General features: G+C 46.6%; 1 protein-coding gene across 3 annotated transcripts in view; it reads right to left on the bottom strand.

Moving 5' to 3' along the window:
- Positions 1 to 16,794, bottom strand: part of nt5dc3 (5'-nucleotidase domain containing 3) — a 40,851-nt gene extending 24,057 nt beyond the window's left edge. For all 3 annotated transcript variants that reach the window (XR_005458287.1, XM_038780017.1, XM_038780016.1), the window contains exons 1-3: positions 16,400 to 16,794; positions 13,741 to 13,925; positions 1,938 to 2,012 (exon numbers count right to left, since the gene is read on the bottom strand). Coding sequence is in view for 2 of the 3 variants with exons in the window: in XM_038780017.1 (XP_038635945.1) it covers positions 1,938 to 2,012; positions 13,741 to 13,925; positions 16,400 to 16,649 (510 nt within the window). In the remaining variant the exon portion in view is untranslated. The remainder of the gene's footprint in view (positions 1 to 1,937; positions 2,013 to 13,740; positions 13,926 to 16,399) is intronic.
- Positions 16,795 to 17,507: the final 713 nt, after the last annotated feature.

Genomic DNA, 17,507 nt, shown 5'->3' with positions numbered 1-17,507 from the left:
TTTTAGCACCCGGGACATGATCCCCATGAATCCCTCCCAGTACCCCCTAAGCCTCGGGCATGCCCAAAACATGTGTACGTGGTTCGCTGGTCCTCCTGCGAACCTAGCGCATTTGTCCTCTACCCCAAAGAATTTGCTCATCCGAGCCACTGTCATGTGGGCCCGGTGAACGACCTTAAATTGAATCAGGCCGAGCCTGGCACATGTTGCGGTCGAATTCACCCTTTTCAGGGCTTCTGCCCACAGCCCATCCTCCATTTCCCCACCTAGCTCCTCCTCCCATTTGAGTTTCAGTTCCTCCGTCTGAGACCCTTCCCTCTTCATGAGCACCTTATAAATATCAGAGACTTTACCCTCCCCTCCTTCCCCCTAGAGACTATTCTGTCTTGGATCCCCATTGGCGGAAGGCGTGGGAAGGATGGGACCTGTCTACGGACAAAGTCCCGCAACTGTAGGTACCTGAAATCATTTCCCCTTACCAGACCAAATTTCTCCTCCAAGCTCCTCAAACTCGCAAAGCTCCCTTCCAGGAACCTATCGCCCACCCTCCGCCATGCTCGAAACCCCCCATCCATTCTGCCGGGGGCAAACCGATGGTTGTCGCAGATTGGTGTCCAGACAGACGCCCTCATCTCCCCTACATGCCTCCTCCACTGGCCCCATATCCGCAGGGTCGCCACCACTACCTGGCTGGTGGTGTACTTGGCCGGCACAGCGGTAGAGGAGCCGTGACCAGGGCTGCCAAGCTGGAGCCCCTGCACAAAGCCGCCTCCACCCGCTCCCAGATAGACCCCATACCCACCATCCACTTCCTTATCATAGCGTTATTAGCCGCCCAGTAATAGTTAATCAGACTCTGCAATGCCAGCCCTCCCTCGCTGCAGCTCCTCTCAAGCATCACCTTCTTCACCCGTGGGGATTTTCCCTCCCAGACAAAGCTCATGATCATCTTGTTAACCCTTTTGAAGAAGAACTGTGGGATAAAGATCGGGAGGCACTGAAAAATGAACAGGAATCTAGGGAGGATTGTCATCTTTACAGTCTGCACCCTCCCTGCCAGCGACAGCGGGAGTGCATCCCATCTCCGAAACTCTCCCTTCATTTGTTCCACCACCCTGGCTAAATTTAACTTGTGCAGCCCCAGTCTCGCACCACCTGGATCAACACCAAATACTTTGACATATATTTTAATACACTAATGCCAAGATTCTGAAATGACAATCTTGCCAACAACTACTTTTCAAGTGGTTCCTTGAAATTTGTTTAATTTAACAATGATGAATAATCACTCCTACATTCCAAAACATTGGTGGATATATTTCAGTTCCACAATTAAAACAAATAATCAAGTAGACACCATGCCTTCATACAGCAGATCTGTTGCCAATGAGAAACATTTCGATGCCCGACTCCTACAACAGCCGGGTATAATTTCAAGTTCTCAGTTCTCCCTCCCCCACTGCCAGGTTATTGGTCTCCCTTTTGCTATGGCAACCTTTTCAGGTGGTGGGTGAAATGGCACCTCTATACACCCAAGGATGACATGAGAGATCACATGACAATGGCAAGACCAGACGATGTGATGTTAATGTAGGAGGCAGTGCACTGGAATCGAATAGTGTGCTGCAATTGACTCAAGCGACCAAGGAGTAGGGAAGGAATAATGAGCCAACATCTCTTCTGATTAGTTCTGCCAGGAAAGTGGCCTGTGCATGAACTCAGGGAAAGAGCAGAAGTGGACCCAACTGTGTTGCCTCAGCAGGTGAATGCCCTTGCCCATATTAATGTTTTTACGCTGACATGATGAGGTCTCACTGGCATTCATTGAATGATACATCAACAAGGGTCAACGTCTTTAGCAGGGTGGGAGTGGAGGTGTTGCATTAGAGAGAAAGAAATGAAACACATATACCACTAAAATTGACAAAAGCACCAACCTTTTGGACATCATAATGAAGTCCACGTATCACAAAGTTGGGATTGTAATCATAGTTCCTCAGATCTTCTGGGTACTAAAGCATAAATCAGACATATTCCATTTTAACAATATATTACATTCCACTGGAGACCATTTATATAAAGTCAGGATAACTTTATATAAATGCATCACATTGCTCTATATTCCTCACCGAGTTTTGAAACAAACTAACCCATCTACAATTATTTTGTAGAGCTAGACATTCAGTAATAAAATGTGTTTAACATCAATGTAAACTACCTTTTTAAGTAATTGTAGCAAACTGCACCAGATTAATCGTAAATCAAGTACGGTTATGTAAGGTTACTAACAGCAACTTGAATTTATGTAGCACCTTCATGTAGTAAAATATCCCAAGGTACTTTACAGGAGCGTAAGCAATCAGTATTTGGCACTGAGCCACATAGATATTAGGACAGTGGTCAAAAACTTAGACAAATAAATATCGTCAAAACACTCAAATCAGGTTTTGCATAATAGATACATTATATTTCCAAATGAAACAAATCTGTGTATCCAAATGCTACCACTTTTACCGTTCAAACTAGCTTACCCATGTCACTGCCGCCAGATTTATACTTGGTCCTGTATTTGAGCCACGGGATTTTTATAATTCATTCAAGGGGTGTGGGCTTCACTGGCTGGTTGGGTCAGAGATGCAACTTATTGTAAAAATTATATTAAAAAATGGTCTTATTATTATTATCATTCATGAGATGTGGACACCAATGCAAGGTTAACATTTACTGCCACTGTCAGTAAGCTCTCCATTTTCCAAATGGTTCAGCAGCTGGTTTAGCACAGTGGGCTTAAACAGCTGGCTTGTAATGCAGAACACTGCCAGCAGCGCAGGTTCAATTCCCGTACCGGCCTCCCCGAACAGGCGCCGGAATGTGGCAACTAGGGGCTTTTCACAGTAACTTCATTGAAGCCTACTTGTGACAATAAGCGATTATTATGGTCAGGCTGAGTTATGCTGAGAGTTTTCTTTATTCTTTCACAGGATGTAGGTGTCACTGGCTAGGCCAGGAACTTCATTGCCCATTCCTGATTGCCCTTGAGAAGGTGGTGGTGAGCTGCTTCTTGAACCGCTGCAGTCCACCCACAGTGCTGTTAGGGAAGGAGTTCCAGGATTTTGACCCAGCGACAGTGAAGGAATGGCGATATAATCCCAAATCAGGATAGTTTGTGCATTGGAGGGGAGCTTACAAGTGGTGGTGTTCTCATGCATCTGCTGCCCTTGTTTGCAGGTTTGAAATTGCTGTTGAATGAGGAGTTCCTACAGTGCATCTTGTCACTGGTATTCTTTTGAGGGTTTATTGACATCCAATGAAAGAAACCGCTTACCCTTTCTTATTCTTTCTCACGCGCTTCCTTCACGCTCCCTCCTCTCCACAGCCAAAATATTAAGTTATCAGCCCACTTGTTTTGAAAAAAATACTTCCTAGATGTGGGCATCACTAGCTAGATTGGCATTTGATGAACATTCCAAATCGCCCTGCGAGGGTGATGCTGGACCACTAATATTGCTTTGATACAACTGGGGCGAGCAGAGAGTGGTTATGTGCGAATGATACTGGTGTGGGAATGGAGTCACATATAGGCCCGACCAGGTAATGAAAGCGAGTTCCTTCAGGACACTGGTAAAGCAGTAATGAACTTTTGTGGATTTATTTATTTATTTATTTATTTATTTTTAACGGGTACCAGGTTTTTCTTTCCAGTGTATTCACTTTGAAACAAATACAAGTTCTCAAACAGTCTCAGTGGGATTTGAACTCGCGTCTTCTGGAATATTAGACCAGTAACGCAAGTTATACCACCATACCACAAACTACAACTCCTTTCCCATGAGACAGCCTTTGACTGTCATTCTGTACCTCACCTGCAATGCGACGGCTAACACTTGGAATTGTGTGAGGAAACAAGCAACCGAGGTTAGTATTCCAATGTGCCATGCACTGACGTGCCAATACAGTGAACCTTGGGCTGAATTTTCATTTAGGGGGTGGGAAACGAGAGTCGGGATTGTTTCCGGGACCCAAACCCATCCCTAGGGAAGCAGTCATATGATGGGATTTTTAGCCAAGTCTCCTGCTTAATTAGTGTGGAGACAGGTTCCCTATCCAATTAAGGGTTTTGGGCAAGCTCTGGAAGGTGCAGGGCCAATCAGAGGCCTTTCAGCTCGAGAGGAGCAACTGGCAGCAAAGAGTAAGTAACGGAAAGGACGCTTCATCATGGAGGCCATCTCACCAGGTTTTTGTAAAAGAGAAAGTGGAATTAAAAGCTGAAAAAGCAGCCATGCCACCACTCGGGGAGAGCGCTGCAGGAGCGGGCAGGGGGATGCATCCACATCAAAGCAGGCAGAGAGGGCCTCTAGGTCCCTGGACCACTGGCATCACCACTACCTCGGCTCTCACCCCAGCCAGCTGCTGGATGTCTAACCAGGAATGGGGTCAGAGAACTGGCCTGCCTGCCTACCAACACTCGTATTTTCAGTTCCCCACCGTCTCCATTCCCCACCGTCTCCATTCCCCACATCGGCTGGGCTCAAAAATTCAGCCCACCATCTTTAATATATAAACAGCACATCAGATACACAGTGCATCTTCTGATAGTTTGTTAGTACATGTTAAAACCAGTTTGCACCCTTTTGGGTGGGTTTTATTTCCACAGGAAGCAATATTCTCATAAACGCAAACCTTCAGCCAATCACACGCCTCCTTTCAGGTTCAAGGAAGTGAGATCCCGTAGCAGACAGCCTGCAAACTGATACATAAATACAACTGGATAAAGCGCTGATTGGTGGACTTTTTCACTAAGCCTCATACAACACTTAATCCTATCTCCCCAGATGGAAATTTAATAAATAAATACACCCCACTTCAGCACCGCCCTTCAAAACCAATCATTTTCAACTCAGGTGCACTTTGAACTGAAAAGTTTATTATCTCTGATTTACCCTTTCATTCAGTAGATTTCAGCAGTGTCTGCTCTTATAGCACTCTTCATATATAAAGGAAACATCTCAGAAAAAGCACAGCAGAAAATGGGCATTGGGCACGAAAAGAAGGCTCATGATCCTCAAAGCTGCTATATTCTGTTCTGGGCACTGCACCTCAGGAAGGGTACATCAGCTACGGAGTGGTGAAGGGATGGCCTGGGATGGGGGGCAGTGGAGATGGTGCCATTTATCACCAGGCAAATGTCCATACTACCGTAGAATGCCTACAGTTCAGGAGGAGGCCATTCAGCCCATTGAATCTACACCGACCCTTCGAAAGAGCACTCGACCGAAGCCCGCTCCCCTGCCCCATCCCTGCAACCCCACCTAACCGGCACATCTTTGGAGTGTGGGAGGAAACCAGAGCACCCAGAGGAAACCCAAGCAGACACGGGAAAACATGCAAACTCCACTCAGGGTAAAATGGTTAAATTATGAGAACAAATTGTGTAAACTACACTTGCATTCTCTTGCGTAAACATGATTAATGAGTGATCAAATTGTGATCTTTATAGACGATGGTTAAAGGATTTCATATTTTCTTTCCATCCACCCTATTTGCTGTGGTGGAGGATTCTGAACAAGGCCCCTCCAGAGTACAGATGCCAGTCTTCAGACAATTCGATTCACTCCACATGGTTTCAAGAAACAGCTGGGTACTGCAAAGGCTTGGTCCCTGACAATATTCCAGCAATAATACTGAAGACGTGCTCCAGAACATGCGTTCCCCTAGCCAAGCTGTCCCAGTGCAGCTACAACACTGGCATCCATCCGGCATGGTGGAAAATTGCCCAGCTATGTCCTGTGTACAATAAGCAGAACAAATCCAGCCCAGCTATTTACAGTCCCATCAGTCTCCTCTCGATCATCAGTAAAAATACGGAAGGGGTCATCAGCAGTGCTACCAAGCAGCACTTGCTTAGCAATAACCTGCTCAGTGACACTCAGTTTGGGTTCTGCCAGGGTCATTCAGTTCCAGATCTCATTATAGCCTTGGTGCAGAGATAGACAAAGAAGCTGACCTCCAGGAGGGGAGGTGACAGTGTCTGCTCTTGACATTAAAGCAGCAATTACCATCTGTGGAACCCTAAAAACTCGAGTAATAGGAATCAGGGGGAAAATTCTCCACTGTTAGGCACAAACATCTTTAGCGGCTTCATCAATGATCTTCGTTCCATCATAGGGTCAGAAGTGGGGATGTTCGTCGATGATTACACAATGTTCAGCACCCTTTACAACTCCTCAGATACTGAAGCAATCCATGTCTAAATGCAGCGAGACCTGGACAATATCCAGGCTTGGGCTCACAAGTACCAAGTAACATTTATGTCACACACAAGTGCCAGCCAAAGACCATCTCCTACAAAAGCAAATATAACCATCACCCCTTGACATTCAATGGCATTACCATTGCTGAATGCCCCACTATCAACATCTTAGTGGTTATCATTGACCAGATACGGAGCTGGACTAGCCATATAAATACTGTGGCTACAAGAGCAAGTAGGGACTAGGAATCCTGTAGCAAGTAACTCAGCTCCTAACTCCATAAAGCCCGTCTCTGTAAGTGTGATGAAATATTCTCCACTTGCCTGAATGAGCGCAGCTCCAACAAACATTTCAACACCATCACAGTCTGTGGGGAGTTTGCACATTCTCCCCGGATCTGCGTGGGTCTCACCCCCCACAACCCAAAGATGTGCAGGTTAGGTGGATTGGCCACGATAATCTGCCCCTTAATTGGAAAAAAAATAATTGGGTGCACAAAATTTATATTGAAAAAAAGAATTTAAACACCATCTAGGACAAAATAGCCCGCTTGATTGGCACCCCTTCCACAAACATTCACCCTCTCCACCACCGATGCACAGCAACAGCAGTGTGTGCCATCTACAAGATGCACTGCAGGAACTCATCAAGGCTCCTTCGATAGCACCTCTGAACCCATGACCATTACCATCTGGAAGAACAAGGGCAGCAGACACTCTGGAACACCACTTCAAAGTTCCGCGCCAAACCACTCACCCTCCTGAGTTGTTTTAGTTTAATATTGAGATGTGGTGCTGGTAGCTAGGCCAACATTTATTGGTCATCCTTAATTGCTCTCAAGGCAGTGAGCTGCCTTCTTGAATCGACTTCTGGAACTGACTTGGAAATATATTGGCCGTTCCTTCACTGTTGCTGGGTCAAAATCCTGGAACCAACACCCTCCCCAACAGCACTGTGGATGTACTGACACCACAAGGCGAAGGAACAAGTTCCAGCAAACCTGGCTAATTTTGCATATGATCCCAGTACGACCACTATCTTCGATAGTTGCAAGGTACACCACAAGGACTGCAGCGGTACAAGAAGGCAGCTCACCACCACCAAAAATACATAAACTTGGAGCCAGATCATTCAGAAAAGGAAAGTCAAGATAACCTCTACAGGAAAATGGAGAAAGTTAATAGTCTATGTTGGATACCATTATCCAGTGAGCACTGAGCACCTCCAAAAGTCACGAAAGAACTGGAATAAGTGCAGAAAGGAAAAAACATATCTATAAAGATTGAAGCCAACTGATTAACAATTTGTAACAGCTCATCTCACAGGAAAACACGTTTTATCAATAATATTTGAAATGAATGAAAGGAATGAAAATCGCTTATTGTCACAAGTAGGCTTCAAATGAAGTTACTGTGAAAAGCCCCTAGTCGCCACATTCCAGCACCTGTTCTGGGAGGCTGGTACGGGAATTTATTATGTGGTTGATTCAAAAGTTCTAATTGCTTAATCTACTGGAAATGCAAAAGCTGCATATACTCAACACCTTGTGTATTCGAGTTTTACTACAACTGGCTATCAGGCTCCCATTATACCATCATCATACGGTACCAAAGAAGAACCAGGCAATGTGCCTCAATGACTACCGCCCGGTGGCCCTGACGTCAGTCATAATGAAATGCTTCGAGAGGCTGATCATGAAGCGCATCACCTCCATACTCTCAGAACGCCTTGACCTACTTCAATTCGCATACCGTCGCAACCTGTCCACATCAGACGCCATTTCCCTGGCCCTACACTCATCCCTAGAGCATCTCGAAAACAAGGACTCCTACATCAGACTCCTATTTATTGACTACAGCTCTGCCTTCAACACCATAATCCCAGCCAAGCTCATATCAAAGCTTCAAAACCTAGGACTTGGCTCTCCACTCTGCAACTGGATCCTCGATTTTCTGACCAACAGACCACAATCAATAAGAATGAACACCAACACCTCCTCCACAATAGTCCTCAATACCGGAGCCCCGCAAGGCTGCGTACTTAGCCCCCTACTCTACTCCCTGTACATACACGACTGCGTGGCAAAACTTGGTTCCAACTCCATCTACAAGTTTGCTGACGATACGACCATAGTGGGCCGGATCTCGAATAACGACGAGTCAGAATACAGGAGGGAGATAGAGAACCCGGTAGAGTGGTGTAATGACAACAATCTCTTCCTCAATGCCAGCAAAACTAAAGAGCTGGTCATTGACTTCAGGAAGCAAAATACTGTACACACCCCTGTCAGCATCAACGGGGCCGAGGTGGAGATGGTTAGCAGTTTCAAATTCCTAGGGGTGCACATCACCAAAAATCTGTCCTGGTCCACTCACATCGACGCTATCACCAAGAAAGCACAACAGCGCCTATACTTCCTCAGGAAACAAAGGAAATTTGGCATGTCCACATTAACCCTTACCAACTTTTACAGATGCACCACAGGCTGCATCCCATCGGGCTGCATCACAGCCTGGTATGGCAACTGCTCGGCCCAGGACCGCAAGGAACTTCAGAGAGTCGTGAATACCGCCCAGTCCATCTCACAAACCTGCCACCCATCCATGGACTCCATCTACACCTCCTGCTGCCTGGGGAAAGTGGGCAGCATAATCAAGGATCCCTCCCACCCGGCTTACTCGCTTTTCCAACTTCTTCCATCGGGCAGGAGATACAGAAGTCTGAGAACACGCACGAACAGACTCAAAAACAGCTTCTTCCCCCACTGTCACCAGACTCCTAAATGACCGTCTTATTGACTGACCTCATTAACACTACACCCTGTATGCTTCATCCGATGCCAATGCTTATGTAGTTACATTGTATATCTTGTGTTTCCCTATTATGTATTTTCTTGTACTTTCTTGAATTTTGTTTAATTCTCTTTCCTTCCCATGTACTGAATGATCTGTTGAGCTGCTTGCAGAAAAATACTTTTCACTGTACCTCGGTACACGTGACAATAAACAAATCCAGTCCAATCCAATCATCTCAAATCCAACAACTTTTATTTACCGTCACCATACATTGATTGAGAGCGTGAATATAAAATTGGACGGGTGGGGAAAATATAAAAGGGCTTTGGGGAGGCCCATTCCACTGGACAAATATCAAGTTGACTTAGAAATGAAATGCAATGTTTAGTGTTCTGCACATGTCCTTGGACAAATTCAGCAATGCATTCATCACCAAGGTGATGATACTGCTTTTTGTTTGTGCAACACATTCTAGCAACAATGATTTCATTGTGATTAGTTCAAAGTCTCAACGGCTGTGCCAAGCCAATCGCGATCATAAACAAGTACCATTTTTACTCGTTCCCCTCCCACCCCAAACTAATAGTTCAGAGGCTGGTTGGACATGAATTCTACACACCACGATTAAGACAGTCTTCCTTAGTGGACAGTGTCTAAATGAAAGAAAATGCCATCACCTTTTGTGACAAAAGCATGCAGTATTATTACAGGTAGACTCAATGGTCGGGATTCTCCGAGCCCTCGCCAGGTCGGAGAATCGGCTGGGGGTCGCGAGAATCCTGCCACGGCGCTCCGACCCTGTGCCGCCGAAACTCCGGTAGCCCGTGCAGTCATTGCAGCACCGGTCGGGGGCCGTTGAATGCGTCCCACCCGGCGGGACCTCGGCATTCTGGCTGCGGGGGCAATCCTGGGTGGCCAGGCCCACGATCGGGGGCTACTGATCAACGGGCGCACTCATTCATGGGGGGGGGGGGGTTTGTTCCTCCACTCCGGGCCCCTGCAGGGCTCCGCCACGTTGCGCGGGGGCCGGTGTGGAGACGGCCACCCCGCGAATTCACCGGCACGGAGGTGGCCATCGCGCACATGCATGGACCTGTGCCGGCCATGCAGGGCAAGCTTTGCCGCTGGAGCAGCGCACAGCACTCCGGCACCGTTCTAGCCCCCGAATTACTGGGCCTCAAGGCCATTGACGCCGGCATTCCTCGCGTCGGTTTTGACGCGCGTCAACACGTGGACGCGATATCGGAGAATCCCAGCCAATGACTGAATACATCATTGATACAAATCAACCTCCACAAATGAGAAGAATGAGGTTAAAAAAATATATAAATCATTTTGTGAATCTTTTATTTCTTATTCTTTCATAGGAGGTGGGTGTCACTGGCAAGGCCAGCAGTTGCCCATTTCTAATTGCCCTTAACTGAGTGGCTTGCTAGGCCATTTCAGAGTCAATCACATTGCGATGTATCTGGAGTCATGGGTAAGATTTTAAGGACGGCGAGCAATCAGTGCTCCCACTAGCACCCTGAGTGTTGATTGGCAGTGCGAGATTTCCATCCACTCTCGGACGGAAGTCACGCTCGTGGGAGCCGTTGACCAAATTGGCTGACAGCTCTCCAACCAGGCCAGACACAGCACTGCAGTGGCCAAAAGCAGTACTGCCTTCGTGCTCTGCCTTTCAAAAAGGTTTGTCCCTAGTGCAGGAGACCCCTGGGGTGTAAAATTCTGCCATGTATATAGGCTAGACTAGGTAAGGATGGCAGATTTCCTTCCCTAAAGAACATTAGTAAATCAGATCTATTAATTAAATTTACATGCCACCACTGCTGTGGTTTGATTCAAAGCCAGAGAGTTAGACTGGGGCTCTGAATTAATAGCCCAGTGATATTACCACCACACTCCTGTCTCTCCCAATTTTACAATGGGAGAGACATAATAGTTACAGATAGGAAGCCTGCAGGGTGAGAGTATGGTCCTGGGATACAAAAGGATGATTGTGTGAGAGGAGGCTAGCTTCACCCAGAATGGGTGGCATATGGTCACTGGAGTAGCCACACCCCCTCCTGACACCGAAGGGTTGGAATCTTTCATATACACCATGTGCTGTTTCTTCAACAAACCATGAGAAGGTGGGAGGGGGAAGTTACTGAGAAGTAACTTGTCAGTATGGGACAAGAGCAGGCATTCTAAAGTGAAAAAAGGAAGGGGCAGTTCAGAAAGAGAGGGCAATAACTGACCAGAAGAACTTCAAGCAGGATGCCGATGGATCCTGCTTCATGTCCTTGCCTGGTCTGGCCTACATCTGATTCCACATCCAGAGTAATGTGGTTGACTCTGAATTGCCTTCTGAAATGGCCTCGTAATCCACCGAGGCCAAGGGCAATTAGGGACGAGCAGCAAATGCGAGTGTCACCCACATCCCATGAAATAATTATTTAAAAATAAGCATGTGTGTCACTCAATCATTTATAGGCCCGATAGAAATTGCCTCACATCCTTTTCCCAACTTCCCCAACGTGGGGCAACACGGTAGCATGGTGGTTAGCATAAATGCTTCACAGCTCCAGGGTCCCAGGTTCGATTCCCGGCTGGGTCACTGTCTGTGCGGAGTCTGCACGTCCTCCCAGTGTGTGCGTGGGTTTCCTCCGGGTGCTCCGGTTTCCTCCCACAATCCAAAGATGTGCGGGTTAGGTGGATTGGCCATGCTAAATTGCCCATAGTGTCCTAAAAAGTAAGGTTAAGGGGGGGGGTTATTGGGTTACGGGTATAGGGTGGATACGTGGGTTTGAGTACGGTGATCATGGCTCGGCACAACATCGAGGGCCGAAGGGCCTGTTCTGTGCTGTACTGTTCTATGTAACTCCCCATCTGCGGTCTGACTTTTGCCAGTCCAACAGCCATTTTCAGGCAAGAATTGGAAGTATCAAGTGCTGATTCTAGATCATGTGAATCCAGTAGCAAGGCCCATCCCAGAATGAAGACTTCTCCAAGAAGTCTCATTCTGCTACACCCTGGTACTAGATCAGGCTCTGACTGGATTCAGCCTGCAATTACACCATAACTAACATGTCAGTCCAAAGCTATGGGAAACTTAAACAATTAATCACTGCACCACAAATACAGAGACCGTGCCCCATATCCAGGGAGCTTGGGACCTGATGTGCAGGGGTAGAGGGATTTATCAGATTTTGGGTCAAACGGCATATATGCTGGAAGTCTGAAAAAAGGCTGAAACCTTTCCTACATGGATCTTCTTTTATTTCTTGTTAAATGACATGTTTCTCATGATCATCAATTCTGCTGAAGGTTACACCGAAAATGTCATGACCTGCCTTACTCCCAGAGATGCTGACTGTAATTGTAGTTTCCAGTATAGGTTTTCAGGTCCTTCCTGAATTTGGGACACTGTATAAAGGGTCCAGCGGTACCTGTATAGTCCACACTTTTGATGGTACAACCGAGGCCCTTATAAAGCAACTTGCATTTCTTTCGCATCCACAGGACATCTCAATACCCTTTCCAGTTAATTAAAAACTTTGAAATGCAGTCACTACTGTAATACACAGAACACAGCTGCAATGGGTTCCCACAAGTAGCAATCAAATCTATTGGCTCGATCATTTGTTCTAGACTCTTGTTGGCAGTAGATATTGGCCAGGGCACCACAGAGAATTAACTCTATTTTTTTTTCAGGTGATGTGGGCGTTGCTGGCAAGACCAGCATTTGTTGCCCATCTCCAATTGTCATTGAACTGAATATTTTATAGGAAAATTAACCAAATTGCTGTGGGCCTGGAGTCACATTTGGGCCAGATCGGCTAAGGATGGCAGATTTCCTTCCCTAAAGGACATTAACGAAATCAGATGGGTCTTTACAACAATCAGGTCACCATTACTGGGCCCAGCTTCATATTCCAGATTTGTTGGTGGAATTCAACTTCCGTCAGTTGCCACAGTGGGATTCAAACGCATTCCCCCAGAGCAATTGTCCTGGGCCTCTGGATTACTACTTCAGTGACATTACCACCACACCACGGTCTCCTCCACAAAATAGATGTTTCACGTCCAGCTGAGGGGCCAGACAGGGCCTCGGTTTAACATCTCGTTCAGAAGAATGGCACATCCAACAGTGCAGCATTCCCTCAGTACTGCACTGGAATGACAGTCTGAATTTGATACTAAAATCTCTGGAGTGGAACTTAAGTCCACAATCTTCTGATTCTGAGCTTATTTCTAATTAATTTTACAGTATGTGAGTGTCGCTGGCTAGGCCAGCATTTATTGCCCATCCCTATTTGTCCTCGAGGTGATGGTGGTGAGTTGCCTTCTTGAACTGCTGCAGTCCCGGAGGTGTAGGTACATCCATAATGCTGTTTGGGAGAGAATTCCAGGATTTTGCCCCAGCAACAGTGAAGGAACAGCGGTGTATTTCCAAGTCAGGATGGTGAGGGGTACTTCCAAATGATGGTGTTCCCTGGTATCTGCTGCTCTTGTCCTTCTAGATGGTAGTCATCATGGGTTTGGAAGGTACTGCCAAAGGAACCTAGGTGAGCTCCTACAATGTATCTTGCAGATGGTACACACAGCTGCCACTGCTTGTCAGTGGCATTGCGAATACTACCACTGAACCAAGACTAATCTGAACTGGGTTCAAGTCCATGTTAAAAAAAAATGCCCAAGCACTAGGTACTCACATTATGCTGCTGAATGAGGATTTCCCGTGCAGCATTGAAGATCAGAGTGTGTAAGTTGCTGGAGTAAAAGGCTAGTGTGTAGTCGTAGTCAAAGCCATAAATCTCAATATCCGAGAGGCAGACCTCATTGTTGGCAAATATTCCATCTGGATTAAGAAAATACGCTCTAGCTGGAAATATATGTTCTGTGAAAGTGAGGATACAAATGTACTGTTAGATATCATTCCTATAAAAGTATAACCTACACAAATAATCCCATTTCTTCAAACTAACATCTGTCAAATGGAATTATGTACAGATCTGCCTCAACCCAATTGAATGGTGGAGAAGGCTTGAAGGGGCAGGACAATCTACAACTTTTCCTACAATCAGAGGTATACTTATAGGACGGAGTAATAGAGGGCCCAGAATAAAGGAAAATCAACACTGGTACTGATAAGTTGAAAGGGCAAGGAATGCAAGGCTATGCTGGCCAGATTAGATGAACATAGAACATACAGTGCAGAAGGACGCCATTAGGTCCATCGAGTCTACATCGATCCACTTAAACCCTCACTTCCACCCTATCCCCGTAACCCAATAACCCCTCCTAACCTTTTTGGTCACCAAGGGCCATTTATCATGGCTAATCCACTTAACCTGCACGTCTTTGGACTGTGTGAGGAAACCGGAGCACCCAGAGGAAACCCACGCAGACACGGGGAGAATGTGCAGACTCCGCACAGACAGTGACCCATGGGGAAATCGAACCTGGGACCCTGGTGCTGTGAAGCCACAGTGCTATCCACTTGTGCTACCGTGCTGCTTGGAGCAATAAACACTGGCATTGATCCACTGGGCTAAATGGTCTGCTTCTGTTCTGCTAATTCTACGTATTGAACATAATTAGTTTCAATTGCACAGCTTTTCATCCCCTGTACCAGACTTGTTAAATATTCGCCCGAATGAGCAGGAAGCCTGGACTAGGCAAAATGCTAGCATTCAGGCTGGTATTGATGGCACACTTGCGAAACCAGAAGACAAATCATTCTTCACATCCTTCACCAAAAGATGCAACAGGGGAAGAGACAGAGAGAGAAACAATTTCAGCTGGTTAGGAAGTCTAAAACTGCAGCGTCATAGTCTAGAAAACAGAGGCAGACCATTCAGGAATGAAATTTGGAAACACTGCTGCGTACACACATACAGACACACAAAGTGATGTTCAGAACTCTCTTCCACAAATAGCAATTGTTGCAAGATCAATTGTTTGTTTTAAAACTGAGATTGACATATTTTAGTTAACCAAAGGTATTAAGGGATAAGGGGCAAAGGTGAGTATATGGAGTTAACTCACAGATCAGCCATTGTCTCACTGAGGAGTCAAATGGCATACTCTCTCTCATCTTCTTTCATTTTACCTACCTTCTTTTTGCCTGGTGCTGATCCATTGTTTCCAGATTCAGAATAGAATTTCACTGGAAACAAGAAATACAGGCAAGGTCTTGGAAGAGATATATGGCTTAATGGGAAATCTGATCTGGCATCAGGAGTTAAAAGGATCAAGTGTTATAAATTCACTGCCGACATCCTCTCTATAAATGGAAAGGCGGCTGTCATATGGTCTGTTGGCTGGAAGGCCAACCCCATTCTATTAGAGCTTAAATGATGATGACCATCTTTTGTTGACATTTAATATCACTGGCACCCGTAGACTATTCGAGCATTTTGAGGTTACGAGGCAGCTTGGACAAGTTAAGTTCTGGAATGCACTGGCTGATTCTGTCCTAACATTTATCTGTCGTAACATCGGATAAACACTTGGGAGGGGAGAAATGAGAAGGGTCACAGGGAAAGAGACAAAGGAGCAGGATTAATTGGAATCAAATGTTAAAACCGAGGCCCTGTCTGCCCTACCAGGTGGTTTTAAAAGATCACTTGGCACAAAGAACAGCAGGGAAATTATCAACATCACAAAAGCAGAGATTGCTGGAAAAACTCATCAGGTCTAACAGCATCTGCAAGAAGAGAAAGCAGAGGAAACATTTTGCGTCCTTTGGGCACTTCAGCAGAACTGGAGAGAGAAACGAGTTAGAAGTGAGGGATTGCAACCAAAGGTTGCAACTTTTAACTCTCACAGCTACACTTTAAATTTCAACACATTCTCTCTCCCTTCCATCTGTTCTGACGACGAGCCAAAGGACTCAAAACATTAACTCTGTTTTCTCTCCTTATAGATGCTGCTGAGATTTTCCAACATCCTGCGTTCTGGAGGTTCCGGCATCTGCAGCATTTCGCTCATCACAAACACAGAACTGCCATTATCCCATTGGGGTTTGTGGGAGCTTGCTGTGCGGAAATTCGCAGCAGGGTCTATCTCATTACAAACGTGACTGCACATAAAGTACTCCATTGGCTGTGAAGCGCATTGTGACATCCAATGGTCGTGAAAGTCGCTATATAAATGTAGGTCTTTAAACTCTTCCCGAAGAGCCGTCACAAGTACGATGGGCCAAATGGCCTCTTTCTGCGCTGTCAGGTTATGGTTTTCAGTTGCAGTGGCTTGTATTACACAGCTATTTTTGCGGCTGGTCTGGGAATGGAAGACAGATGTCAAACAGCGCCCAGATCGAGTTGTGACATTGCCTAGTTTCCCATGCTGAGCCCCACGCACACTCACCTTCGCTGACTTTCTTGGTCTCGTTGTACATTTCCCACAAGAAGCTCTTCATGTTCCCGGGGCTGCTGGTGTAAGGAGCCGCCGGCTGCACCCACTCCCTCCGCCCCGGCGAGCGCTGCTGCCAGCTGGCTCCGCACAGCGAGCGGGACCGAGAGAGCAGCCTGCCGGGCGGAGGGGGCTCCCCCCGGCCCCGGAGCAGCTCCCTGAAGGCGCTGCCCCGCAGCCTGGCCACTAGCGCCCGCGGGGTCATCTTCAGAGTGTTGGGCTTGAGGGGGTGGAAATCGGCACCGCGCCTCCGCTGGTTCCACGCTGCAATGCTACTACCCTCGCCGAAACCGGTCAGACCGCTTTACGTTCATTGCGAGGGCTGTGCCCCAAGCAGCCTGTCGTCACTTCCCTATTGCAATGCTTCAACCAGCCTAACAGGAGACAGTGGGAGGACGCCAGCTACGCCATAGCAATCATTTGTTTTATTTCTTAATTTAAACAAACAGCCTCATAGAAACTACCGTTTGCGGTACAGGAGAAACTGAATTAGCAAATGGGAAGGGCATGTCATTGGTCACCTCGAAAAATAAAGGAATTTGTTTTTGTTTTAGAAAATGTCATGTATTTTTAAAGCTGCATACAGTTCTATCTGGCACATGACTTGCGTGTTTATTTTTAATTATAAAAGGTAGTTGGGTGGATACTTGAGGAATTTACAAAGTTATAACTAAAGAAAAGAGGAAGTATGACTGGCCTTTCAAAGTGCACTCATGTGACTGATGGGCCGAATGGCCTCCTTTTGTGCTATAAGTTTCCATGCTTCTCTGCATATAGTGGGCTGGATTCTCCGCCGGCGGGATGCTCCGTTTTGCCGGCAGCCCGGGGGTTTCCTGATGGCTTGGGGCTGCCCCACAATGGGAAACCCCATTGACCAGCCAGCGTAACGGAGCATCCTGCCGGCGGCGTGAAACAGAGATGTGACGGGGCGGAGAATCCAGCCCCGTGTCTTTCAGGATCTGAAGACATGAAACACTGCAGCATCAGTGACGAACCTTGACATCAGGGTAGTATTTGACCAGCGGTGGCATCAAGGAACCTGAGCAAAACTGGGGTCAATGGG

The sequence above is a fragment of the Scyliorhinus canicula genome, chromosome 20 (genome assembly GCF_902713615.1).
Source record: "Scyliorhinus canicula chromosome 20, sScyCan1.1, whole genome shotgun sequence".
NCBI lineage: Eukaryota > Metazoa > Chordata > Chondrichthyes > Carcharhiniformes > Scyliorhinidae > Scyliorhinus > Scyliorhinus canicula.
The sequence above is the reverse complement of the archived record's forward strand: the minus strand, read 5'-3'. Positions and strand labels throughout refer to the sequence as shown.